The sequence below is a fragment of the Anolis sagrei genome, chromosome 2, assembly GCF_037176765.1.
Source record: "Anolis sagrei isolate rAnoSag1 chromosome 2, rAnoSag1.mat, whole genome shotgun sequence".
NCBI classification, from domain to species: domain Eukaryota; kingdom Metazoa; phylum Chordata; class Lepidosauria; order Squamata; family Dactyloidae; genus Anolis; species Anolis sagrei.
In genome coordinates, this window is record NC_090022.1 from 244,977,105 (window position 1) to 244,999,840 (window position 22,736).

The following is a 22,736-nucleotide window of genomic DNA, read 5'->3' on the forward strand; positions in this document are numbered from 1 at the left end:
TTACAAAAAAACATTGCACAAGAAATCAACATTTTAATGAGAAATGGTAGAAGCATTGTATATTTATTCAGTACAATGCTCATGTGACAGATGTTATCAAATTTGTCTCTCCATCCTCACATTTAGTGGATGCCAAATTCCAATTTTACAATTTTTAATCAACACATGGTATAACTCTGAAAAATGCTTCAGTGTAGTCTTGTTGAAGCCACAACTCATGTAGAGTGCACAGGCACCACTTTCAACACCTGACATCCCCATGTTCACCACGGTCTGTGTTCAGCAGAAAAGTCTAAAGGGGGGACTTGTGGGGGGATTTGTGTGTCTGTAGAACCTCCCTTCAATCGGGAGTTCCAATAAAAACAACAAGGTGGTTTCTAAGCTGTTCAATAAAATGTGGCAAGAAACTGCAGGCACCGGGGACTATACATGTATTGTGCCATCTCCACCAAACATGCTCAAATTCCCTGTTCATTCATAATGCTTGAACAAGGTTTCAACTGACAATACAAACAAATATTGCTGCCAGGCAAAGCAATGCGGGTTGCAGGCTTTTATACAATTATTGACCTGGCAGCAAAAACTAATTTCCAATTCTAGAAAGTAATCACATTTCATATCATTACAGTTATCTGTAAGTCCAACACATCTTAGCGGTAAGCATTTGTTTTTTTAAAAAAATACATAAGTAGTATTAATAAAAAAGGAAATTGCCAAATAACCATACATACATGAGAAGACTAGGCAGCATCGAGCAATGTACTTTCAAAACCAATTTCAAACTACTGTATGTCCCCCAACAAATGGGAAAAAAGAACTTTTAATTCCTATAACAAATACAGCAAGAAATATATATCTGAGAGCTCAGTCACTGCTCCTGTCTCCATTTGAGATCAAGAACATCTGCTCTTACAAATACGGCAGAAGAAATTGGATTCCTAATCCAAAGACTGACCATGCCAATACCTGCCTTGCAGCTTCCATCAAAGCTTATCTAGATATTTCTAGGTTTAAATCTAGCCTGTTTAACTAATTGTATCAGAACATTATAAATTAATTTCAATATTCAGATAGGACCTTAATTATAATTTATGAAGGTATTATAATTATAATTATAATTATAATACCTTCATTATAATTGTAATTTATGATACTTTGCACACCACCCATATATAAAGCAACCACTTGCTCTAAAGTCCTTTTTCAGTAAACAGACCCTCACAATATTTACACCAGTGGTTCTCAACCTGTGGGTGCCCAGGTGTTTTGGCCTACAACTCCCAGAAATCCCAGCCAATTTACCCGCTGTTAGGGTTTCTGGGAGTTGAAGGCCAAAATATCTGGTGACCCACAGGTTGAGAACTACTGGGTTAAACAAACACATTTGAGTTTGTTAAAATGCATTCATGCTACACACCATTTAAAATGTTTGTTATGCTTTACTAAAGCCACCCAACACTGAAGAATAAACTACTTTTCACTAAGAACACACACCTGTTACCATGATATGCTTTAGATACCTGACTCTACAAGGTAACATACTTTAATCTTTTCTATAAAGCTGGGATGAGGGAACATGTTCTCCAGGTGATTTTGAACTGCAGCTCCCATTATCCCTCAATACTATCTAAGATACATAGGGATTATGACAGTTGCAACTCAATAAAATCTGGAGGACCACATGTGCCTCACATTGGCTTTGATGTATTGCTTGTTGTAATAAAATTCTTTGTTGAAAAACTAAATCTTCTTTCTTGATCTGATCTACAACTTCCCTTTTAATAACATTGGTCTACAGAAAAGATATCGGTCTTATGTTTTCAAACCACAGTATGCTGTAACAGTTTAACTACAGTGACTATACTGAATACTATTTTTACTTCATTAAAAAAAACCCTCAGGGCCCATCCAGACAGGGCCCATAATGCAGGACCCTCCCGCAGTTTTACCAGAGGCATCCAAACGATATCTCTGGTAAAACCAAATTAATTCAAGACTCCTATTAGGTCCGGGTCTTCCTCAAAGACTCGTGTCTAACGAAGTATGGGCACTGTGGGGACTGACTCCTCATTAGTCCTGGGATTACCAAGGGGTCAATCCGCACAACCCAATTTGTTTCTTCAGGTCCCATGGGCCTGGAGAAGTGAAGACAGAACCAACCCCTACCCAAATCCTCCCCCTAAAACTTTTAAAACAAAAACATACTGGGCCACCATTAGATCTTTTGGCATGCTTTTTGGAATGTACCAATGTAGTACTAAGGGGTAGGGGCAAATCGCTCCTGTACCCCCATCTCTTGGCACTACATTGGTACGTTCCAAAAAGATGCCAAAAGGCCTAATTTCGGCCCAGAAAGTGTTTCTTTTATTTTAAAGGTTTTAGGGGGGATTTGGGATGCCCTCATTGTAGCTTGGTTGTTACTGTGCTACAATGGGGACAATGCACAGGACATCCTGATGCCCATGTGCACAGCAACATGGGAGAAAACAGGTTACTTTAACCCATTTTCTCCCATGATAAATTTCTGTCTTGAAGTGACCTAAGATTGCAGTTCTTAGGCTTAAATCCATAGACTGGTTGGTGAGGTTAGTTAAACCAAAGCAAACCAGTTCTAGGAGCTGAATTTAGGAGCTTGTAAAAACTTTTCTACTTTAAATCAGCACACACACCTACATAGACCAGATTGCGTTTGCAACACTCCATTTTAAAAAACAATGTTTAATATGTAACAGGATGCTGCTACTTAAATGGATGGGGAGGAGTTGTTGCATACCTATAAGTCATTTTGGATCCTGGGCACTGTCTTCTCTAGAATAATAGATAAAATCGGTGTTGATTTTAACTTATCAAGCCACTTGATATAGTCCAAATTATGAAGTTAGTAAGAAAGTACTATCTCGGTGATTTGATTCTGATAGCCAATTTGGAAACAGAGTGAACGCAGACAAGACATATCAGATTTATCAGTGAGTACAACTGATTTTTTTTGTATTTTTATCTTTCCCTTCTTGGTATAGACAGAGCTACATATGTATAAAAAGACAACTTAAATTTCAGTAAAAGATGGCTTTCCTCTAAGGATGCCTTCACAGTGCACAATGAATCAATGTAATATGCAAATACTTTAAATGTAGGAGAGCAGAAGCAATACAGCGGAATGGGACAGTTAACAATTAAATAGCTTCCCAAAAAATAAGAATCCTAACATGCTTAAGCTGCAGACATAAAATTTACAAGTCTTCCTTAGAAACACTCAAGCTCTTGTACTAGCACTCAGAATAGTTTCTATTCCCCGGCAGAAGAAACATAAATATGCTGTTTCAAGTGAGCAAAAATGGAACAAGAGGCACTTGCATTTCTGCTTCTTCTCTGCATCAAAAGTCAAAGCAGAAGCTGCTGTTAAGTTCCTGCTCGTGAACCCATTTGGCACCTCCTAATCTGTGACAATAATCAAGCTCTGTCTACATGGTAGCAGTTGTACACAATCCCCACGAGAGAGGCAGAGAGCTAATACATACACGAAGTTTACTATGTGCACAAGACACACATTTGGACTGAAAGGAACTTGTGCTACTGAGTATTACAGTTCTGCAGTGCAAGCTGCTAATGTTGGCACTCGCATGTTCAAAGGTTGCGTGCGATCTCTGGAAAAGTTAAGAACAGTACAAAAAAATCAAACTCTGCTTCTGTCTCCTCTAGACTGATTTTCCAAAGAGGATATAGAAGCTTTCAACAGCATGCAAGTTTGTTGGGAGACCAGAGTCTTCATGAGCTGAAAAGATTGCCCTAACAGAGCAGCCATGTGTATAAAAAGGTCAACTTTTTACTAAATAGTACACAAGCACATGCACTCTCACACACACATACATGAACGATCTGCCAGGAACATTAACATCCCCTCCTAAAAATCTTGCTCAAAGCCTTGTCTGCTGAACTTTTTTCTTCTTTTGTAGCAGAAATAGCTGAACTCAAAAAGGATCATATGACACTCACCATTCAGCTAGGAGCAGCACATGAGGGGCTGTCACATTTCCCTCAAAAAGCATGTGAGAGGAGTGCCCAATGTTCAGACAATAAAGCATTTCTGTCAAGATCAAATCTATTCACAGCTCATTTATTAATCTCCTTTAAAATGCCCATTTCAGAGAAATAAAATGTCAATACCATTACCACATTTGCCCTTTCTTCACAGCTTTCCAGCAATGTAGGTAAATTTTATGCATGGACTTTGGAATATAAAAGTATAAAATTATTCATTTAAACGTTTTGCGAGCAAAATAAAACAAGACATGCCATTACAAAATAAAAAATTAAACAACCTGAAATGTTCACAGTGCAGGGCACCCAGGAACCCACCTGATAGCAATACAATGAAGGAGCACATTATGGTATATGTGGTGCCTTGTAAAAACAATTATTGCATATTTACCATTTTTAATCTACTTAACACTAAGTTAATAAGCCCAAGTTAGTTTTCTACAGCCTCTAAGAAATGCTCAGTGAAGAAGCCAAATGTTGCCTTTGTTAAAGAAGTCACTCTTTGCAAAAGGACAATTACACATTGTATATCCAGAAACTAGGACAGGGCTTGCATACTATTTAACATAGTGTGTTTCTCCATATGCACATACACTTTGAGGCTACAACTCAAGTTATTTCAGCCATTTAAATCCTCACGTAAGACAATTTATTTCATATTTTAAATTCACGTAAGTGCCTTGATGTTCCTCTTATCTATAACAAAAGGAAGTAGCACAAATAGTAACATTCTTCAGAAGTCAAGCTACATTTTGGGGGAAAACTGGCTCAAGCAGACTAAAAATCCAATTTGCTGTGAATAAAACAAGTTACTATAAGAGGCACTTTTACTGCAAAAGAAAACAAAACAGCACTGAATAGTAACAAGAGATTTCCACTCAAAATGGTAAACTGGGGAAGAGTATCATCTCAACCCATTAGAAGCTCTTTTGTCTTTCTCTTGACAAATAAGCACAATCAACGAATTGCTCTGAATAAATACCAGATGTCACAGAAAAACGTAATCACTAGGATAAGTTTACCACTCAACCATTTTTAAATGGCCTATAATTAAAACTGAATTCATTTTGAAGGCAATTTGAGCTTCTTTCCTAGTCACAAAGATCCACAATTTAATGATTTTAAATATGAATTTCACTGTCTCTACCTGACACACAGGGCAGTGAATTATTGGGAAATTAGCTCTATAGTAAGTTACATTTGCCCAGATGCACATGCCCTCATGACAGCTACAAAATAAAGGATGTTCCTGCATTCTTTGCCACAACTGTGTTTCACAGGCTCAATTCTTGGGTATTTCATTCGTTTTTGAGTTTCGAGCATTGTTATAATTATTTGGGCACAAACTCAATATTAAATCAAACAGATATATTAGCCTAGTGGGGCAAAAAAACCTATAAGCATTGTGCATATTTGGAAAGTCTAATTAACAGAGCAGTCCTCTCTGGTGCTGCCTACTGAAGAGGGTTAAGATGGGGCAGAGATGCCCCTCTGCCAACAGAAGACAGCTCCATTAGATGGATGCCACTGGCAGAAGCAGAAATCCCAAAGTAAGCACTCTAGAGGTCGGGCAGAGGCTTTGAGTCCACTGTTCCCATAACCTTGGCTATCATCCCTCTTCCCTTACTCTCGGGGATGAGATTTAGCATGCAAAGACTTTCCACAAAGGTGAAAAACCTGGCAAAACAGACCACATGCATCTTCTGCCCTGATTGATGCAACCTGTCACATGGTAGATCCCTGTCTCTCTTTTTAGATTCCTAAAATGTTAGCTTACGTTCTATATGCCTAAATGATCTCCTATAAACCCACATTTTTCCACACTGCATCATCAATATAGGTGCTTCCACTCAATTAGGCATTTCAATGGGAGGAGAACAACTAAATTAGGATAAGGAAGCCAAATCGGACACATTGTTATACCACTAGCATATCTCACTGGACCTAGAAAAGCAGTTACTGAAATGAATTGGCATTTCATGATGTTAATGTCATTTCAAAACACGACCATATAAAATTTCCCATACAATCAAAAAAGAGGCTCAAGGGGGGAAGGGGGAATGGCTTCAAAACCCAGGAGAGCCAAATCATTATTATTTTGCATTTCACATGACTTTCCACACTTTTGTGAGCTCAGAAATGAAAGATTTACTATGCATCAGAATGTGTGTGTGTGTGTGTGTGTGTATGTGTGTAAAAGGTTAGTACATCTCTACGGCTAAAGCACTTCTCTAAAATCTATACATAAAACAAAAACAAACAAATGAGAAAAAATGCCCTGTAATGCATAGTTCAGAACTAGCAAATGAAACACTGGAAAGCATTTTTGCAGGCAAAAGCTGTACAGTATTTAAAGTGCAACACTATGTGGTGCCGCTCCCATGTTGCAATGAGAACAAAGCCTTCCAGCCCATCACTGGGTCCCTGCAATGCTTCGAAACCTGAGAAAGGATAAAGGCTGGATTTTAGGAAAACTGTTTCATACCAAGTTTCTGGCAGAATTGTGCAAGTGAATATGCGTCAGAGATCAAAACTTCTCATTATAGCATCATGATCAAACTTGAAGCTCAAAAATGCTTCTGAGGAGAAAGAGGATTTGCAATGGCCGTTGCATGACACTGATTGTCCGTGTTCCAGGAGCTGATCTTCATTCACGCAGCACACGTCATAGGTTGTGTCTACATTTAAAAGAGAAACAAGCAACTCTCAAAATTAGGAAAATAAAAACTGCTTTTCAGATTAAAAGGGCAATAAAAGATCTTTCAGTCTAAACTGAATTTCTAGTTGGAACTAGAGTAAAGGCATTGAACCTACAGGATTCATGTTAAGAGTTTCCAATCAGTTTCTCAAGTCGCTCCTGACACGGCAAAAAGAAAAATCAGTAATTGAGGCAGTGGTTCCACATTAAATTAGAAGACCCATTGTTTTTAGGCCTAGTTGGATTAACTAATATTGTAATAAATTGAAACTAGATCATAATAAGTACAAACAGTAATACGCTGTCTACTTGTACTACATATTTTTCTCTACGAGGCAGATTCCATAGATTGTGAATGTAATATTCTGCTATGCACCTCTCAACTAGAAAGCTCATATTCCTAACTCTAAGTAACATGACTGGACAACACTGGTACCCCAATTCTTTGACCATGGTTTTGTAACAATACCTATCCCACCCCAATTTGCTGGTGTTGGTAGTTTGATAAGTGACAATTCCACACTGCAGACAAAATTCACTCTATACAAGATATAGAATGAAAGTCTAATTAAGCACAGCTTGTGAAGAGGCATATGCAATTTAGTTTCCACTTCACTGGAAAAATCGCCACCCACATCCAAACTGGGAATTATTTATTTATTTATGGCATTTATATGCCGCCCTTCTCACCCTGAAGGGGACTCAGAGCGGCTTACAATATATATTTTCATACAATATATTGTATAATTAGCATAGTACAATATCAGTATTATATATAAGAACATTATTCAAGACCAGCTTCAAAAATTTCACATTTTCAAGTCGCCAAATACAGGGCTCTCAAACGTACATTCATGAGCAATGGGGAGGATGATCTTTTAGTTCTTAAATCCCTATAACCCTCACACTTGATGCTCTTTTTCTCATATGAATGATAACCAGCCAAGCAGAGTAATTTTTAGGGTTTTTTAAAAAAATAACACAATAACCATTAACACCCAGCTCACACACAGTACTGTATTCCATTAGAAATATAGCCTGGGGTCAGTGAGCTTATTACTCAAAGTTTATATAGCCTTAGTTAAGATGTACACCCATCCCTGTGTTAGCTATTACATTTTAAAATTAAAGGAGCTATAAGAATTGGGTGAGATTCCTAGTATTCGGTCTGATTCAGACATAATCACCAAGGCCAGTAAACCAGGATTTCTCCTTCCAAGAACATGCCCAAGGCCACAACACCATTAATAATTAATAAGCAGAAAATATTGGGAAACTAGCTTAAACAAAGCATAATATTACCAGAGGATGATGGCCCATGACTAATTGTTGTCCGGTAAAGCGTAGTTGATTTACCTCTCTGAACCTTTCTGTCTCATGACAACATTCTCTAAAAATAAAAAAAACCTCAAACCATCTTTACCAATTATTATACTTGAAAACACTAATATCAATATACTTGCCTGTTTCAAAATTATCTTGGAGTCTTCTTGGATTTAACTTCTTTTCACATTTCTAATTGAGAAGATAATTATGTTACAAAACTCTCAAAAATAATAGTCCATCACAAGTTTGCACAGCATTGAGCCCTGGCAATTAAATCAGAGATGAAGTCCCTCAAAAAGAAGTTCCTGAACTAGCTTCCCCTTTGGCTTTTGCTCAGAAATAAGAGGACCGTATGATGCAAATCTAATGCTCATCCTAATTTTGGGAAAGTAATTGAGCCAAAAAAAGGTGAGCATTGGATTCAAGTAAATACAGTACTTTTTCCCTATACAAACTTCTCTAAAAATGGGGTGCATCTTAGAAACACAGGTGTATGTTATGTATTTTTGTTAGAGGTGGTGATACGGAAATCAGGATGCATCTTACAATCAATGGAATCTTACAATTGAAGAAATAGGGTAATTTCACTCAAAATGGGTTCCAACTGGAATCCTCAATCCTCGCTGTGCAACTTACTCCACTTTTACTTTCACATTTGGCCTCACCCACAATGCTAATGGTCAAAGGTGTTATTTTGGGCCCGCAAAACTTGCATTGCATTGATCTGTCATTAGGCAGCTGCAGTTTTTGGTTCTCTGAACTCCAAAAAATGTAGATCCCTTTCCCATCTCCCTCCTGCAGTCTCTTAAAACTTTCTTTCATCACTCTTCTAGTTTGTGAACCTTTATGGATCTGTTTTCTTTGAAACTCCATAAGTCACTGCCTCTTCTAGGCTCTATTCAGTTGTCTCATGCGGCTGGGAGAGATAAAAGAATACTGTGTACAGATTTCAAAAGCTGACCTGTAGCAACTTGTGCCACCAAAATACTAGCAAGCCGAGCCACAAACTCTTCCCAAAACAGAATAACCCCTTCCCAGCCCGTTTTGCTTTTCAAATAGCCTAGCAACAACAAAACCAAACAAAGGCCTGCTGGAAAAATACCGCAGGCTAATCTATTCACACATATCTAGACCTATCCAGAGAGAAGCAAATAAGCACGTGTCATCTCTTTCTTTTCAAGCTCACACAAAACCTCAACTACACTACTGATGACGAGTGAGTCATGCCTAATGCTCCATCTGCTCGCAGACTAAGGCCCCATCTACACCGACCATTTAATGCAGTTTCAAACTCATGGTGAAGAAAATTGTTTCCCTGTGCAAATGATTATATAGGAAATCCTGGAATCAGCCTAAGGTCCGAGTGGGGTTTACACAAACTCCAGAATACTGATACGCATTAAGGGCTTTCTTTTGCACACTTTTGTGTGAGTTTCTTGACCGGCCAACGCAGTCTGAGGATAGATTTGAACTGCATTAAATGCTCAGTTTAGATGGGGCCTAAATTGAATACACTTCTTAGGGGTAAGACCGGACAGGTCTGCAGCCAAATTAGTGAAAAGGAATTTCCCAAAACCAATACTGAGAAGGGGTCTCCGAACCCATAGCTCCACTAATAATACAGTATTTGTGATGTAAGAAAGTGAGAACTTGGAGCATTTCACTGCATTTACAATCCCCCTTCATCTTTGTGCACATCTTACCAGACTTTGGCTCTGTTTAGCTGGCTGATTATGAACTCCATTTGTTTTCTTCTTTTGATTGGGTGTATCTTGGTATTGTTTTCTACCATTGCTGCGTGGGTTCTGAGCAAACCACAACAGACATAAAAAGGATGAAAGTTAATGGTCCAAGGCTGCAGGTTGTAAGTGTAACCTCATCTACCCTATATGTTCATATATAAGTCTAAAAATTGAGGTGGGGGGAATCAACCCATAAAAGCTGGGTCGACTTATCCATGGGTCAATGGGAATATTGTATCTTAAATCTTACTAAAAAAGAAACCATTCTCTTCTCTGAGGAGAGTGGCAAAAGGCAAAAGCTTAGTCTGTCCTAAAGGAAGCACTGGGCTCTCTGCTCTTTCTATTGGGCATCACTACCAGGCCTTTTTAATGGCTAGTGAGGAAATGGCAACCCTGAGGCAGGATTGAAGTTTTCCGCTCTCTGCAGAATGACTGTCAACTTATCCACAGGTCATATCAAAATCTGTAATTCTGGCACCCAAACCCGCCTTCAGCCTATACATGAGGCCGACTTATAACATGATTTCATTAATATATATACACACACACATACATAAACATATACATACACACACACGCACACTATATTTGTACCCCACCCTTCTCAACTCCTGGGGGACTCAGAGCGGCTTCATATATCGGCAACAATTTAAGGCCTTAAAAACATACAATTGATAAAAACACATAAAAATAATTACATCCATTATTAAAATCACTATATTCGGTCTAACAGCACTATATTTGTGTTTTCAGCAGTTTATACATCTTTCCTATCAAAAATGCCTCCCCCTATTTCAAAACTTGAGAAATTCAAAAAGTTATAAAATACCTAACCATGAATCACCAATTTCACAATAAACATGAAATATATATAAAAGAAGCTGACCTTTAGTTTTAAGGTATCAGACATCTCAAAATGATTGTTACTTGGCTTCTGTTGCTGCAACTGCCGCTGCTTTGACCACTGGTCTCCTGAAGAACTATCTGGAAACACCTGCTGACTGTAATGGAGCTTTGATCTAATTCATGAACAAATATTTTGTTAAGAAAAACTTTAAAAATATTATTATGGTCATATAAAAAGCTACAAGACGAATTGTTTTAATGAGACTGTTACTACCGATTATATTTTAGATTTTTAATTTTTATTTTTGGCATTACTACTAGTTACACAGAAACTGCAAAATGAAGTTGCTTTTGGCAAGATCAGCTCAAATGTAAGTTGGTTTAATGTATTTATCACTAACACAAAATAACATTGAACAAAGACAAGGATAAAAGTCTGCTCCTAGATAACATTTAGCTGCACTCGAATGCTTACATTTATTTTCCCAGCATTCATTTAAAGCACTGTCTTAACTATGAAGCAGTGGAATGTTATTTCTGTCCTTATATTATAAAGGTCAGGATAATGGCCTATTATCCTGACCTTTAAACAAAATAAAACAATTGTGTAGCTAAAACAACTTACTTATTTCATGTACTATAAAGACATTTGATTTATAAGCTGCTATCCTTATATCTGAGCAATTTATGGAGTCTCTGCTACCTCGTTTTTTCTGAATTGGCTTTGGGTGGTGTGCTGCTCCTGGCAGATGAGAATCCATTGTCACTGTCTGAGGAATCGCAATACCGTCGAGCGAGCCAGTCTTTCAGTAGTCTGTAAAGAAGGCAATATTATAGTAGATCTAAGCTATATCCACCCCATCTTTAAAAATGGAGGGAAACCAACAATTGCCCCAAGTACAGAAGTGAAATACAAATAATTCATTTTTAACCTCATTCTGAACATACCTGATGAAGGGAATAGCCATAAAAAACTTGTTAGGTGCCAAACCCAGCTTGGACTTCGGGGTCATGTCATTTCTATGGCTAGGTAATTTGTCAATGGAGAACCATTCAATGTTCTGAAACACAGAAAATTATTTATTATTTATTATTTATTTACGACATTTATATCCCGCCCTTCTCACCCCAAAGGGGGCTCAGGGCAGCTTACAACAGAGGTACAATTTGATGCCTTAAGTACATATAAAAATAGAACAACATATATTTTTAAGCACATGATTAAAACATACCATTTAAAAACAATTATTTAAAACCACATAATCCAGAAATGTAAGCCAAGAGCCATTCCAACTGTCATTTGAAAAACAGAAAAACAAAGAAAAAGAAAAACATCTTAATACTTTCCAGAAGCACACAAATAATCTGCAATAAATTTGGACCTACGTGGAAAGCAGAGCAGATGTTTGAAACCACTTTGCCATTACCAGAAAAGTGGCACTGACTGATTTAGTGGCATACCCCCCCCCCCCCCCCCCACACACACACACACACAAGTGGAAACCTCAAGACTACCCTTCACATCAATGATCTTTACTCCCTGCAAATACTACACAAATATTACAATGGTTAAAACATGCGATATTACCTCTCCTTACTTCACCACACCACAAATGCCCTTCAAAACCATTCTCTTTTGCAGCGTGGCTCCATTACATAGCATGCTGCTCACTCTCATAAAAATAGGAGTACTGTTAGCTGTGTTCCTATCAATGGTAATAATCATACAGGCAGTCCCTGAGTTACAAACATCCAACTTACATAGGACTCATAGTTAAGAACAGGGGTGAGACAACAGGAAGTTGGTGAAATCTACCCCTCAGAAGGGAAATTCACACCTGGAAGAGTTATCATGGAAAAAATGTGTCTCCACTGAAGCTTTATCATCAATCCTTGTTTCCACAACAGGCCAAATTTTTCAAAATACAATTATCACAGGGACAGAAAGTGAGATGAAATCTTCTGAACAGGGGCACAGATGGCAAAACAAACACCACAGGTAAGTTAACCCTTCCCTATGCTATCCAAAGTTTGCCTAGATAGATAGATAGATAGATAGATAGATAGATAGATAGATAGATTTGGTTGGATTTACATTTTAAAATGTATCTGTTCCAACTTATACACAAACTCAGTTTAAGAACAACTTAACTTCAGGACTGACTATATATTGTTAAATACCTAAAAATTAAAAATGGATTCTTTACCCGAATCTCTCTTCTTGTTTTGGGATTAAATTTAGTGTCCTTTGGAATTCCTGGAATGATGTACAAGCGGGCCAGCTGATCATTGATTCGTAATTCAATGTAATCATCTTTATTGATGTAATCCTTTATATCAAAACCGGTTTCTTCAAACACCTGGAAATAGACGACATGTTTGTCATTCACATTTTAAATGCTCTGCAGTTAAAACTTCCTGTGCAAAGAAATGAAAAATTTTCCCAACGCCTTCTAAACCTTCTCTGTAATATGTAAACAGCAACATAAAGCCCTCACCATAGCTTTAAGAGAATGAACGTTTCTGGAAAAAAAACAAATATACATTTCAGAACTCCCAAAAACATTCAACAACCTCTATAGCAACCTTTGAAAAGTGGAGGCTGCCAGTCAACCTTGGAATTCAAGGATACCAGCATGGGTATTTTAAATTAAAATATTCCTGCATTCTGCCAAACACAAACTGTATTGCAGTGAAAGAAGAAATGAATGAATGAACAGACTGAAAACTGCTGTTCTTAGAAGTACTTCACAATGCAAACAATTCAAAGAGGCATTCATTTAATGTAACGTGGGGGAGTGAAGAAGAGGCCCTTACAAAGGGAGAGAGGGTACTTCCCCGTGCAGTGGGATGCTGAGTTGGACTGCAAGAGGAGTGGGGTTTTTATACCCGTCCTCTGGAAATGAATATTTTACACCCTTCCCTCATCTCAACAGCTAAGCAGATAATGGAGAGACAAAGAACACAGCAGAACAGAATAGTTTCAACCACAGATTCCTTCAAATCTACTGTGGTCTCATTCTCTATTTCTGCCTGTAGTTTCTTTATTGCAAACATCACTATACTTTATATACTTTTTATACCTTAGGTATAAGTGTTTTGCATTTTAAATATTGTGCACCTCACAGCATTGTCTCCATACCAAACATAGTTTAGAAAAGTGTGATGCATCCAGTTTCCATTAGTTTGAACTATCCACTAATATCAGCATTTTCTTTCAGTGTTTTATTAAGGAAATTCCACCCAAACTGGTGTGATACAGAAGACTGGGCAACAAATTGTCTAGTGCTACACTAGGCACATAAACTTGGCATATTTCAAAGAATGTGCACAATAGCATAACAAACTGGAGCCCCCGGTGGCACAGTGGGTTAAAGCCCTGCACCGGCAGGACTGAAGACTGACAGGTCGCAGGTTCGAATCCGGGGAGAGGCGGATGAGCTCCCTCTATCAGCTCCAGCTCCTCATGCGGGGACATGAGAGAAGCCTCCCACAAGGATGATAAAACATCAAAAATCATCCGGGCGTCCCCTGGGCAACGTCCTTGCAGACGGCCAATTCTCTCACAACAGGATGCTCCTGACAAAAACCAAAAAAAAAAAAAGCATCACAAACACATCAGTTCAGACAACAGCAAAAAAATTCAATCACCTCTCTAGCTGCACAGTCATGTGGTGCTTCTTCTTTATTCACTTTTCCTTTTGGAAATCCCCAACCAGACTTTGCTAAATACCCCTGAACCAGCAGTACCTGAAAAAATTTAAACAAATATTTAAATATATTATTAGGTGCCGAGAAAGACAAGAATTAAATGAATCCAATGCAATGTTTTGGGAAAATGGAGCATTGACAAGAGATTGCTGAAACACCCTTCCCTGACACTGTCAAATAAATCTTCACCATGACATGACACTTTTCACTCTTATAAAACTAGTATTTAAATATGAAAAGTAACCTTCTAAAGGCTTTGAAATAGCCACATTTGACTAGACTGGCCATAAAAGCTGACATCTAATTCACTGTCCATTCTGTTCTACCAGAATTTTCTTTCTTCACATAGGGTCCACACTTACATTTTCAAGGCTTTCATCAAGAATAATTGCGCCATAGGTTGGCACTCCCATTTTGTACTCTTTCCATTCATCCAAAACCTTCTGTACATCTTCACCTTGAGGCAGTAAAAAAGGGCAATGATTGAACAGTACAGAGAGTCAAGGAAAAGTGCTGCAGGGAACAACATGTTATATCATATTTTACAACATTTCAATTTAATGTTCTATGTATAGTGTTACTCCATCTGAACTTAATGTTCTATGTATAGTGTTACTCCATCTGAACCATTATGGTTCTCTTTGCAAGAGAAGACTACACAGCTGGAGGTCTGACTTTCGAAACTAATATACATGAGTGTCAACAAGGGACAGGGCATCCTCTTACCCATTTTCAAAATATTCATCCTAAATTCTAGAAAAAAGAATGTTAACAATGTGACATGACCAGTGGAAACAGAAACTGTGACTTCTAAGGTCAGATATATCTCCGATCCCTTGAAGGAAGCAATTACTCTAAGCAGCAGTAACAATTCAATTTGTTTCAACCTAATCTGAAGCCCAAAACTGCCTTGATTGTTCTATTTGATTACACATGTGAGTACTGAGGGAGAAAATAAGTGTAGCCTCTCTCTATTCATCAGGACAGCCTCTGTGAGTATGACAGTTCTGCAAGGAGGTTTTAAATCACAATTTTGAGACCCTTGCTGAGAATGGGTATACAATGTTCTTCTGAATTCTGCCTATGATATTTAACACTTGCACAAGCATCTCCAAAGGTCATCCATCTCTACTTATTCATTGCTTGGGTGTGTTAATCACTGATATCTTACCCAAGGGTCTGAAACTGGGCTGGAATGGAAGAGAGTTTGTTGACTAAGGGAGAACTCTTGATGTCATTCAGTGAAATATCTATCTGGAAAATTGCCTATTCTAAATGTGAAAGTCTTCTCATTAAGGAAGGGTTCTAAGGCAGAGATGCAGTCCGTCTGCCCTGCTTTATTCCTGAATTCTGAGATAGCTGCTCTGGCCCACAACTCTATTATCAACTTCAAGCAATTTCCCAACTGAATCCACTGCTTCAAGAAAGAGACCAGGCTTCTGCCAAGCATGCATTGATGTCCACCTTTTTAGATTTTCATAATGCATTCCATGTGGGGTTCCTTTTAAAGATGTTCCAGAAATGTCAGCTACTACTCAATACTTCACTCTGACTACTGACAGCCATATAAAAAGTGTGATGCATTTGGGATATCTTTAGATATCCATCTGGTAACTGGTTAGTTTCCAACTCAAGATGTGGGTTTAAACTTGAAGGATTTGAAAAGTTCCAAATCCTGATCACAAACCCTTGTTGGGTGCTCTCAAAAATGTCTGTATTATCCTTGCCTATAAGTGAGAAGAAGGAGTGTACGTAATCTTGACCAAATATATTTAACAACAGAGGCAAACACTCTAAAACACCCTGCTTATACAGTATTTTAACAATTTTTCCTATAACATACACATTTATAACAGCATATTTGCCAGCATATATAACATAAATAAATAATAGTGATGATAGCAATGCTTATATTAATATTTAAAGGATATCAGCTTTAGCAAAATCTCTTATCCCACACTGAGGTAATCCTGGTGTGTTCTGCATGTAGAAATCCAAGTAAAACCAATGGGCCAGTTCAATCTGAAAGCATACACGGATTGCATTGTCCCGTTCCTCACTGGGAATGTGCAAAATAAATCGACTGTTGAGGAAGTAAAGGGAAAATAATGTTATACAATAGCTATCCACTGGCAATAGCATTTTAAAAACCTGTAAATCAGAAAGAATCTAAGGAAACGTATCCCAAAAGAAACAAACATTATTTGGAAAAGACCATTAAGAAATATAAGTACAGTAGTCTCTAGATTACAAGCACGCAATTTACATACAACTTCTAATTACAAATGGAGTGAGACAACAGGAAGTAAGAGAAAATCTACCCCTAGGAAGGGAAATTCACTCCTGGAAGAGTTCTCATGGGGGGCGGGGGAGTATATCCACTGAATCCTTGTTTCCATGACAACTCAAAATTTTCAAAATACAATTGTCATAGGGACAGAAAATGAGGTGAATTCCTGTGAACGGGGGCACAGACAGCAAAACAAATGTTAAGGGGGTGTTAACCCTTCCCTATGCTGTTCAAAACTAAACAAAGAAATTAGCTGGAGTTATACTTTTAAAAATACCTGTTTTCACTTACATAGGAATGCATCTTAAGAACAACCCTACAGAACCTTCTTGTTTGTACCCAGGGACTGCCTGTATATGTAACCAAAATGATACTGTGACAATCAAAATGCTGTTTATGTTGATTAAATTTTACAGGACAACTTTCTAAAGAAAGAAAAAACTGAGGGAGGTGGTGTCCTCTTCCCAGATTGCTGTTTTGGACTGAGTATGGTTCAGTGATCTAATGTACAGTATTCATGTTTTTAAGGAGCAGTTTAAGTTTCTTATTGCCAGAATGCAGCTGAAGTGAACTAGCTAACATCAGCATGTTGTACAGTGCTAATATTCAGAAGGCAAGAGCTCTCATTATCACAGATGGTTCTGGAACACTGACTGAAGTGGAAAGATTGCTATTACAGCCTGTTAACACCATAATGGTTCATTACAGATAAAGCAAGACTCTGGTGGGAGCACTGAAAACTGCTTAAGCCTAGCTGGCACATTTAATAACCCATTAAACAGAAATCTAATAATGGAGTGTCGTGATTTAAAGATACAAAACACCAGTGATTTATTTGTGTCTGCTGGGAAATGGTGTCAGCAGCCAGTTTCAAATGGGTCTGAGTTCTCCCAAAAGACCAAGTTCACAGTTTTGGGGCACCAATCAACTTATCCTTATCAGTTGTTCGGAGCACAGAACAAAGAAAATGTTAAAACAGTTTCCCACAAGAATCCACTCACAGTTACCCAAAGCTTTCTTTAGGAATATGATGCAAGTGAAAATCTGTTGTTATGTATGTCTATTACTTATCACAGAACTGGAAGTACTGGGGTGCAAAATAGCCTGAGGCTGGATCTACACTACCCTATATCCCAGGATCTGATCCTAGATTATCTGCTTTGAGCTGGATTATATGACCCTACACTGCCAGATAATCTGGGATAAGAAGATAATCTGGAATCCAATTCTGGGATATAAGGCAGTTTAGATCCAGCCTGAGGGACAGAGTGTGCATGATACTCTTAGGAAAAAGATGAAAAAGATCACTGTCCCCACAAATGAATAGAAGGGGTTCACTAGAACAAAATGCACTGGAACAAAGTGCCCATATACTACTTGTGAGAATTTGGCTACTTGTTTCCTTCAATCCCAAGAGGGTAGCTCATCTCCTCCTAATAAATTCAGCTATTTCCCAAATTGACTCTTTTAACAATAGAGTAGCCACTGTCTCTAGACCAGAGTTTCTCAAACATCCTCTAGATGTTTTGAACTTCAGCTCCTACAATTCCTAACAGCTGGTAAACTGGCTGGGATTTCCTGACGTTTCGCCCACATCTATGGCAGGCATCTTCAGAGGTCTGATAGAAACTAGGCAAGTGAGGATTATATATCTGTGGGATGTCACCTTGCTAATCAAGGTAGCCAAATGCAACATTCACACTTGTCTCAAGCAGACAAGAGTTCTTTCTCCCACTCTGGAAATTCCACAGATATATAAACCTCACTTGCCTCTTTAAAAGCCTGCCTGAATCCACACTGATGGTTGAGACAGTAACACTTCTGCTTTTCAAGCAGCTTAATCTACTATGGACTATAATGATACAATCAATTTATTATTTACTAGCCGTCCCCTGCTATGCGTTGCTGTGGCTCACGTGGGGGTTCTGTGTGGGAGGTTTGGCCCAATTCTATTGTTGGTGGGGTTCAGAATGCTCTGTGATTGTAGGTGAACTAGAAATCCCAGAAACTACAACTCCCAAATGTCAAGATTCTATTTTCCCCAAACTCCACCAGTGTTCACATTTGGGCATATTGAGTATTCTTGTAGAGTTTGGTCCAGATCCATCATTATTTGAGTCCACAATGATGTTTGGATGTAGGTGAAGTACAACTCCAAAACCAAAGGACACTGCTCACCAAACCCTTCCTGTATTTTCTGTTGGTCAGGGGAGTTCTGTGTGCCAAACTTGGTTCAATTCCACTGTTGGTGGGGTTCTTTGATTGTAGGTGAACTATAAATCCCAGCAACTACAACTCCCAAATGACAAAACCATTTTTTTTGAGTGAAGGACATACACTGGGTTGTTTGGTGTCTTGTGTCCAAATTTGGTGTCAATTCGTTCAGTGGTTTTTGAGTTCTGTTAATCCCACAAACGAACATTACATTTTTATTTATATAGATTATGTATAAAGACCACCAGCATTGAAGCGATGGTCCTCCGCCATCAATTCCGCTGGGCCCGTCACGTTGTGCGAATGCCCAACCACCGTCTCCCAAAGAAGTTGCTGTACTCCGAACTCAAGAACGGAAAATGTTTGCGGGCTGAAAAGAGATTTAAAGATGGGCTCAAAGCCAACCTTAAAAACACTGACATAGACACCCAGAACTGGGAAGCCCTGGCAATTGATCGCTCCAGCTGGAGGTCAGCTGTGACCAGCAGTGCTGCAGAATTTGAAGAGGCACGAATGGAGGGTACATAGCAGATTTTGACATTCCAACATATGAGGGGGGGGGGGATCTGGAATATTTGTATAACATTTCTGGTCCCAAACATTTAGAGAAGGCCTGGGCAAACTTGGGCCCTCCAGGTGTTTTGGACTTCCACTCCCACCATTCCTCACAGCCTCAGGCCCTTTCCTTTTACCCCTCAGCCGGAAGGGGCCTGAGGCTGTGAGGAATGGTGGGAGTGGAAGTCCAAAACACCTGGAGGGCCCAAGTTTGCCCAGGCCTGGTGTAGACGACACGGCGGGGCCTCACCTGCAGAGGTCGTCCAGGACGCCGCTGGGAATCTCGGCCCGCTTGGTCTCCATGGAGACGCCTCAGCCGAGCTCATCCCGACGCAACGGGGCCCGCGGTTCCGCTCAAGACGGGCCCGGGGGCGGGGCCACGCTCCGTCTCCAAGGGAAGAGGAGGCCAGCAGCCAATCGGAAGCGCCGTTGTTCGAAGGGGCGGGAAGGACAGCGCGAGCTCGTGCGGCGCGGCCAATCAGACTCCGGAGCAGTCGTCCAATCAGCCGCCCGCTGCTAAGGGCGACCGAGGGAGGCGGCCAAAAGAGAGGAGGGGAAGTCCTGGACTTCATTTCCCAGAAGCCCCAGCCACGTTCTCCGAAAGTCACGAATTCTGGGAAGTGAAGTCCAAAACACCTTGAGGACCAAAGCTTGGGAACACTGCCCTAGAAAACAGATTTTTCTCTTCCTTTACTTGTCTTTTGGCAGTCAGTGGTATTGGCAGAACCTCTCCTGTAAATGAGTTAATATTTTCCTGTCAGCTGTCTTTACCACACAGAGAAATTATAAATACTATGGCATTTATTACAAGTTGAGCCTTCCTTGTCCAGAACTGTAAAAACTGAAAATGTTCACATGGGGAGTAGTAGTTCCACAAGGTCTGGAGCCTTCTCTGCCAAAGAGTGCTGTGAGATCTGTTCAGCTGTGGAACTCTCTGCCTTGGAGTGTGGTGGAGGCTCCTTCTTTGAAGGCTTTTAAACAGAGGCAGGATGGCCATCTGTCGGGGGTGCTTTCAGTGCAATTTTCTTGCTTCTTGGCAGGGGGTTGGACTGGATGGCCCATGAGGTCTCTTCCAACTCTATGATTCTATGATTCCACAAGGTCTGGGGCCTTCTCTGCCAAGGAGTGCTGTGAGATCTGTTCAGCAGTGGAACTCTCTGCCTCGGAGTGTGGTAGAGGTGCCTTCTTTGGAGGCTTTTAAACAGAGACTGTATGGCCATCTGTGAGGGGTGTTTTGAATGCGATTTTCCTGCTTCTTGGCAGGTGGTTGGACTGGATGGCCCATGAGGTCTCTTCCAACTCTATGATTCTATGATTCCACAAGGTCTGGGGCCTTCTCTGCCAAGGAGTGCTGTGAGATCTGTTCAGCAGTGGAACTCTCTGCCTCAGAGTGTGATAGTGGTGCCTTCTTTGGAGGCTTTTAAACAGAGACTGTATGGCCATCTGTGAGAGGTGTTTTGAATGCGATTTTCCTGCTTCTTGGCAGGTGGTTGGACTGAATGGCCTACGAGGTCTTTTCCAACTCAAGGATTCTATTATTCTACCTCGCCATGATTCCCATGATTCCATGGCAATTAAAGGGGTGTCAAACTACATTAATTTCACAGTATAGATGCACCCCAAGTTCTCCAGTGTGGCCCTATGATATTTATGGGCTGAAAGGCCTTAATTTCCTTAGGGTTTGCTATTATTGATGGGATTACAGATCAGACTGCGGATAAAGAGGTCCGTGCCCGGTGAACTTCCGCTAAACCAGATCAGCCAGCACAGGGAACAAGCACCCTGGGCTCAAAGCAAAGCTACAGAGGTTTATTACAGTTTGGCAAAAAGAAATGCAAATATCAACTAACACTCAAATTTTACAAGCATAACTCCATAGAAAAAATCAAGATATTTAATGCAGTTCTGACAGCCATTCATACAGTGGCTCCGCTCATTCCTTGAGTGTCGGTCTCAGAAGGTGTTACTGGGAGACTCCTGTTCAACCCCACAACCTTTGTCTTGTGGGGTTCCTCAGGGTTCAATATTGTCTCCCATGTTATTTAACATCTACATGAAGCCGCTGGGGGAGATCATCCGGAGTTTCGGAGTGCGATGTCATCTGTACGCGGATGATGTCCAACTCTGTCACTCCTTTCCACCTGCTACTAAGGAGGCTGTCGAGGTCCTGAACCGGTGCTTGGCCGCTGTGACGGTCTGGATGAGGGCGAACAAATTGAAATTGAATCCAGACAAGACAGAGGTATTCCTGGTTAGTTGTAAGGCCGAACAGGGTATAGGGTTACAGCCTGTGTTGGATGGGGTCGCACTCCCCCTGAAGACGCAGGTTCGCAGTTTGGGTGTGATCCTGGACTCATCGCTGAGCCTGGAACCCCAGGTTTCGGCGGTGACCAGGGGAGCATTCGCACAGTTAAAACTCGTGCGCCAACTGCGCCCATACCTTGGGAAGTCTGACTTGGCCACGGTAGTCCACGCTCTGGTTACATCCCGTTTAGACTACTGCAACGCTCTCTACGTGGGGTTGCCTTTGAAGACGGCTCGGAAGCTCCAATTAGTCCAACGTTCGGCAGCCATGATACTAACAGGAGCAGAGCGCAGGGAGCATACAACTCCTCTGCTGCACCAGCTCCACTGGCTCTACCGGGCTCAATTCAAAGTGCTGGCGTTGGCCTTTAAAGCCCTAAACGGTTCTGGCCCAACCTACCTATCCGAACGTATCTCGGCCTATCAGCCCACCAGGACCCTAAGATCTTCTGGGGAGGCCCTGCTCTCTATCCCGCCTGCTTCACAGGTGCGGCTGGCGGGGACGAGAGACAGGGCCTTTTCTGTGGTGGCCCCTCGGCTATGGAACGCCCTTCCCATGGAGGTAAGATCAGCCCCCTCGCTGATGGTGTTCCGAAGAAGACTAAAAACCTAGATGTTCGAACAGGCATTTGGTTAATCGGTGCAATGAATGTGATGATTACAGGAATGGTAATATGGACGACGAAACTGGATCACGATTTTAGTCATGAGATGCATTGGGTTGTTATTGTTGTGTCAATATTGTGTATTATGCTTTTATGGTTTTAAATTGTATATTGTTGACTGTTGTACCTTTGTTGTAAACTGCGTTGAGTTGCCTGTTAGGCTGAGAAACTGCGGTATACAAGTAAAGTAAATAATAATAAAATAAATAATAAATAATTCACACTTCTTGCAACTCTCCTGATTGACTGCGAAACTATGCCAGCTAGGATCTACTCAGAGATTGGGCAGAGGTTTCCCTGATGTCACTGACAGGAGGAGATCCCCGTGGCAGGAAGAAAAACAGTTG

The 22,736-nt window shown here is 40.2% G+C and overlaps 1 protein-coding gene across 2 annotated transcripts; it reads right to left on the minus strand.

Moving 5' to 3' along the window:
* Positions 1–47: 47 nt before the first annotated feature.
* On the minus strand, positions 48–19,817 carry DCP2 (decapping mRNA 2). Of its 2 annotated transcripts, XM_060761909.2 has the most exons (11): positions 19,671–19,816; positions 16,293–16,444; positions 14,724–14,851; positions 14,302–14,400; positions 12,858–13,010; positions 11,599–11,711; positions 11,354–11,464; positions 10,691–10,823; positions 9,766–9,867; positions 8,200–8,251; positions 48–6,716 (listed from the first exon to the last, which is right to left on the minus strand). In XM_060761909.2, exons 1-11 carry the CDS (start codon positions 19,721–19,723, stop codon positions 6,559–6,561), a joined length of 1,254 nt encoding a protein of 417 aa, XP_060617892.1. In that variant the 5' UTR covers positions 19,724–19,816; the 3' UTR covers positions 48–6,558. The 2 variants fall into 2 exon arrangements, with proteins under 2 accessions (XP_060617892.1, XP_060617893.1); XM_060761910.2 differs by lacking the exon at positions 9,766–9,867 and having other exon boundaries at positions 19,671–19,817.
* Positions 19,818–22,736: the final 2,919 nt, after the last annotated feature.

Excerpts from the sequence above, each read along its gene's own strand:
- DCP2 (XM_060761909.2), bottom strand. The coding sequence starts at position 19,723 with ATGGAGACCAAGCGGGCCGAGATTCCCAGCGGCGTCCTGGACGACCTC. Across the intron at positions 16,445-19,670 it reads GTCCTGGACGACCTCTGCAG|TCGATTTATTTTGCACATTC; the intron begins GTGAGGCCCCGC and ends CTTCCTCAACAG. Across the intron at positions 13,011-14,301 it reads ATGACTGTGCAGCTAGAGAG|GTGTTTGAAGAAACCGGTTT; the intron begins GTGATTGAATTT and ends GTCTATTTCCAG.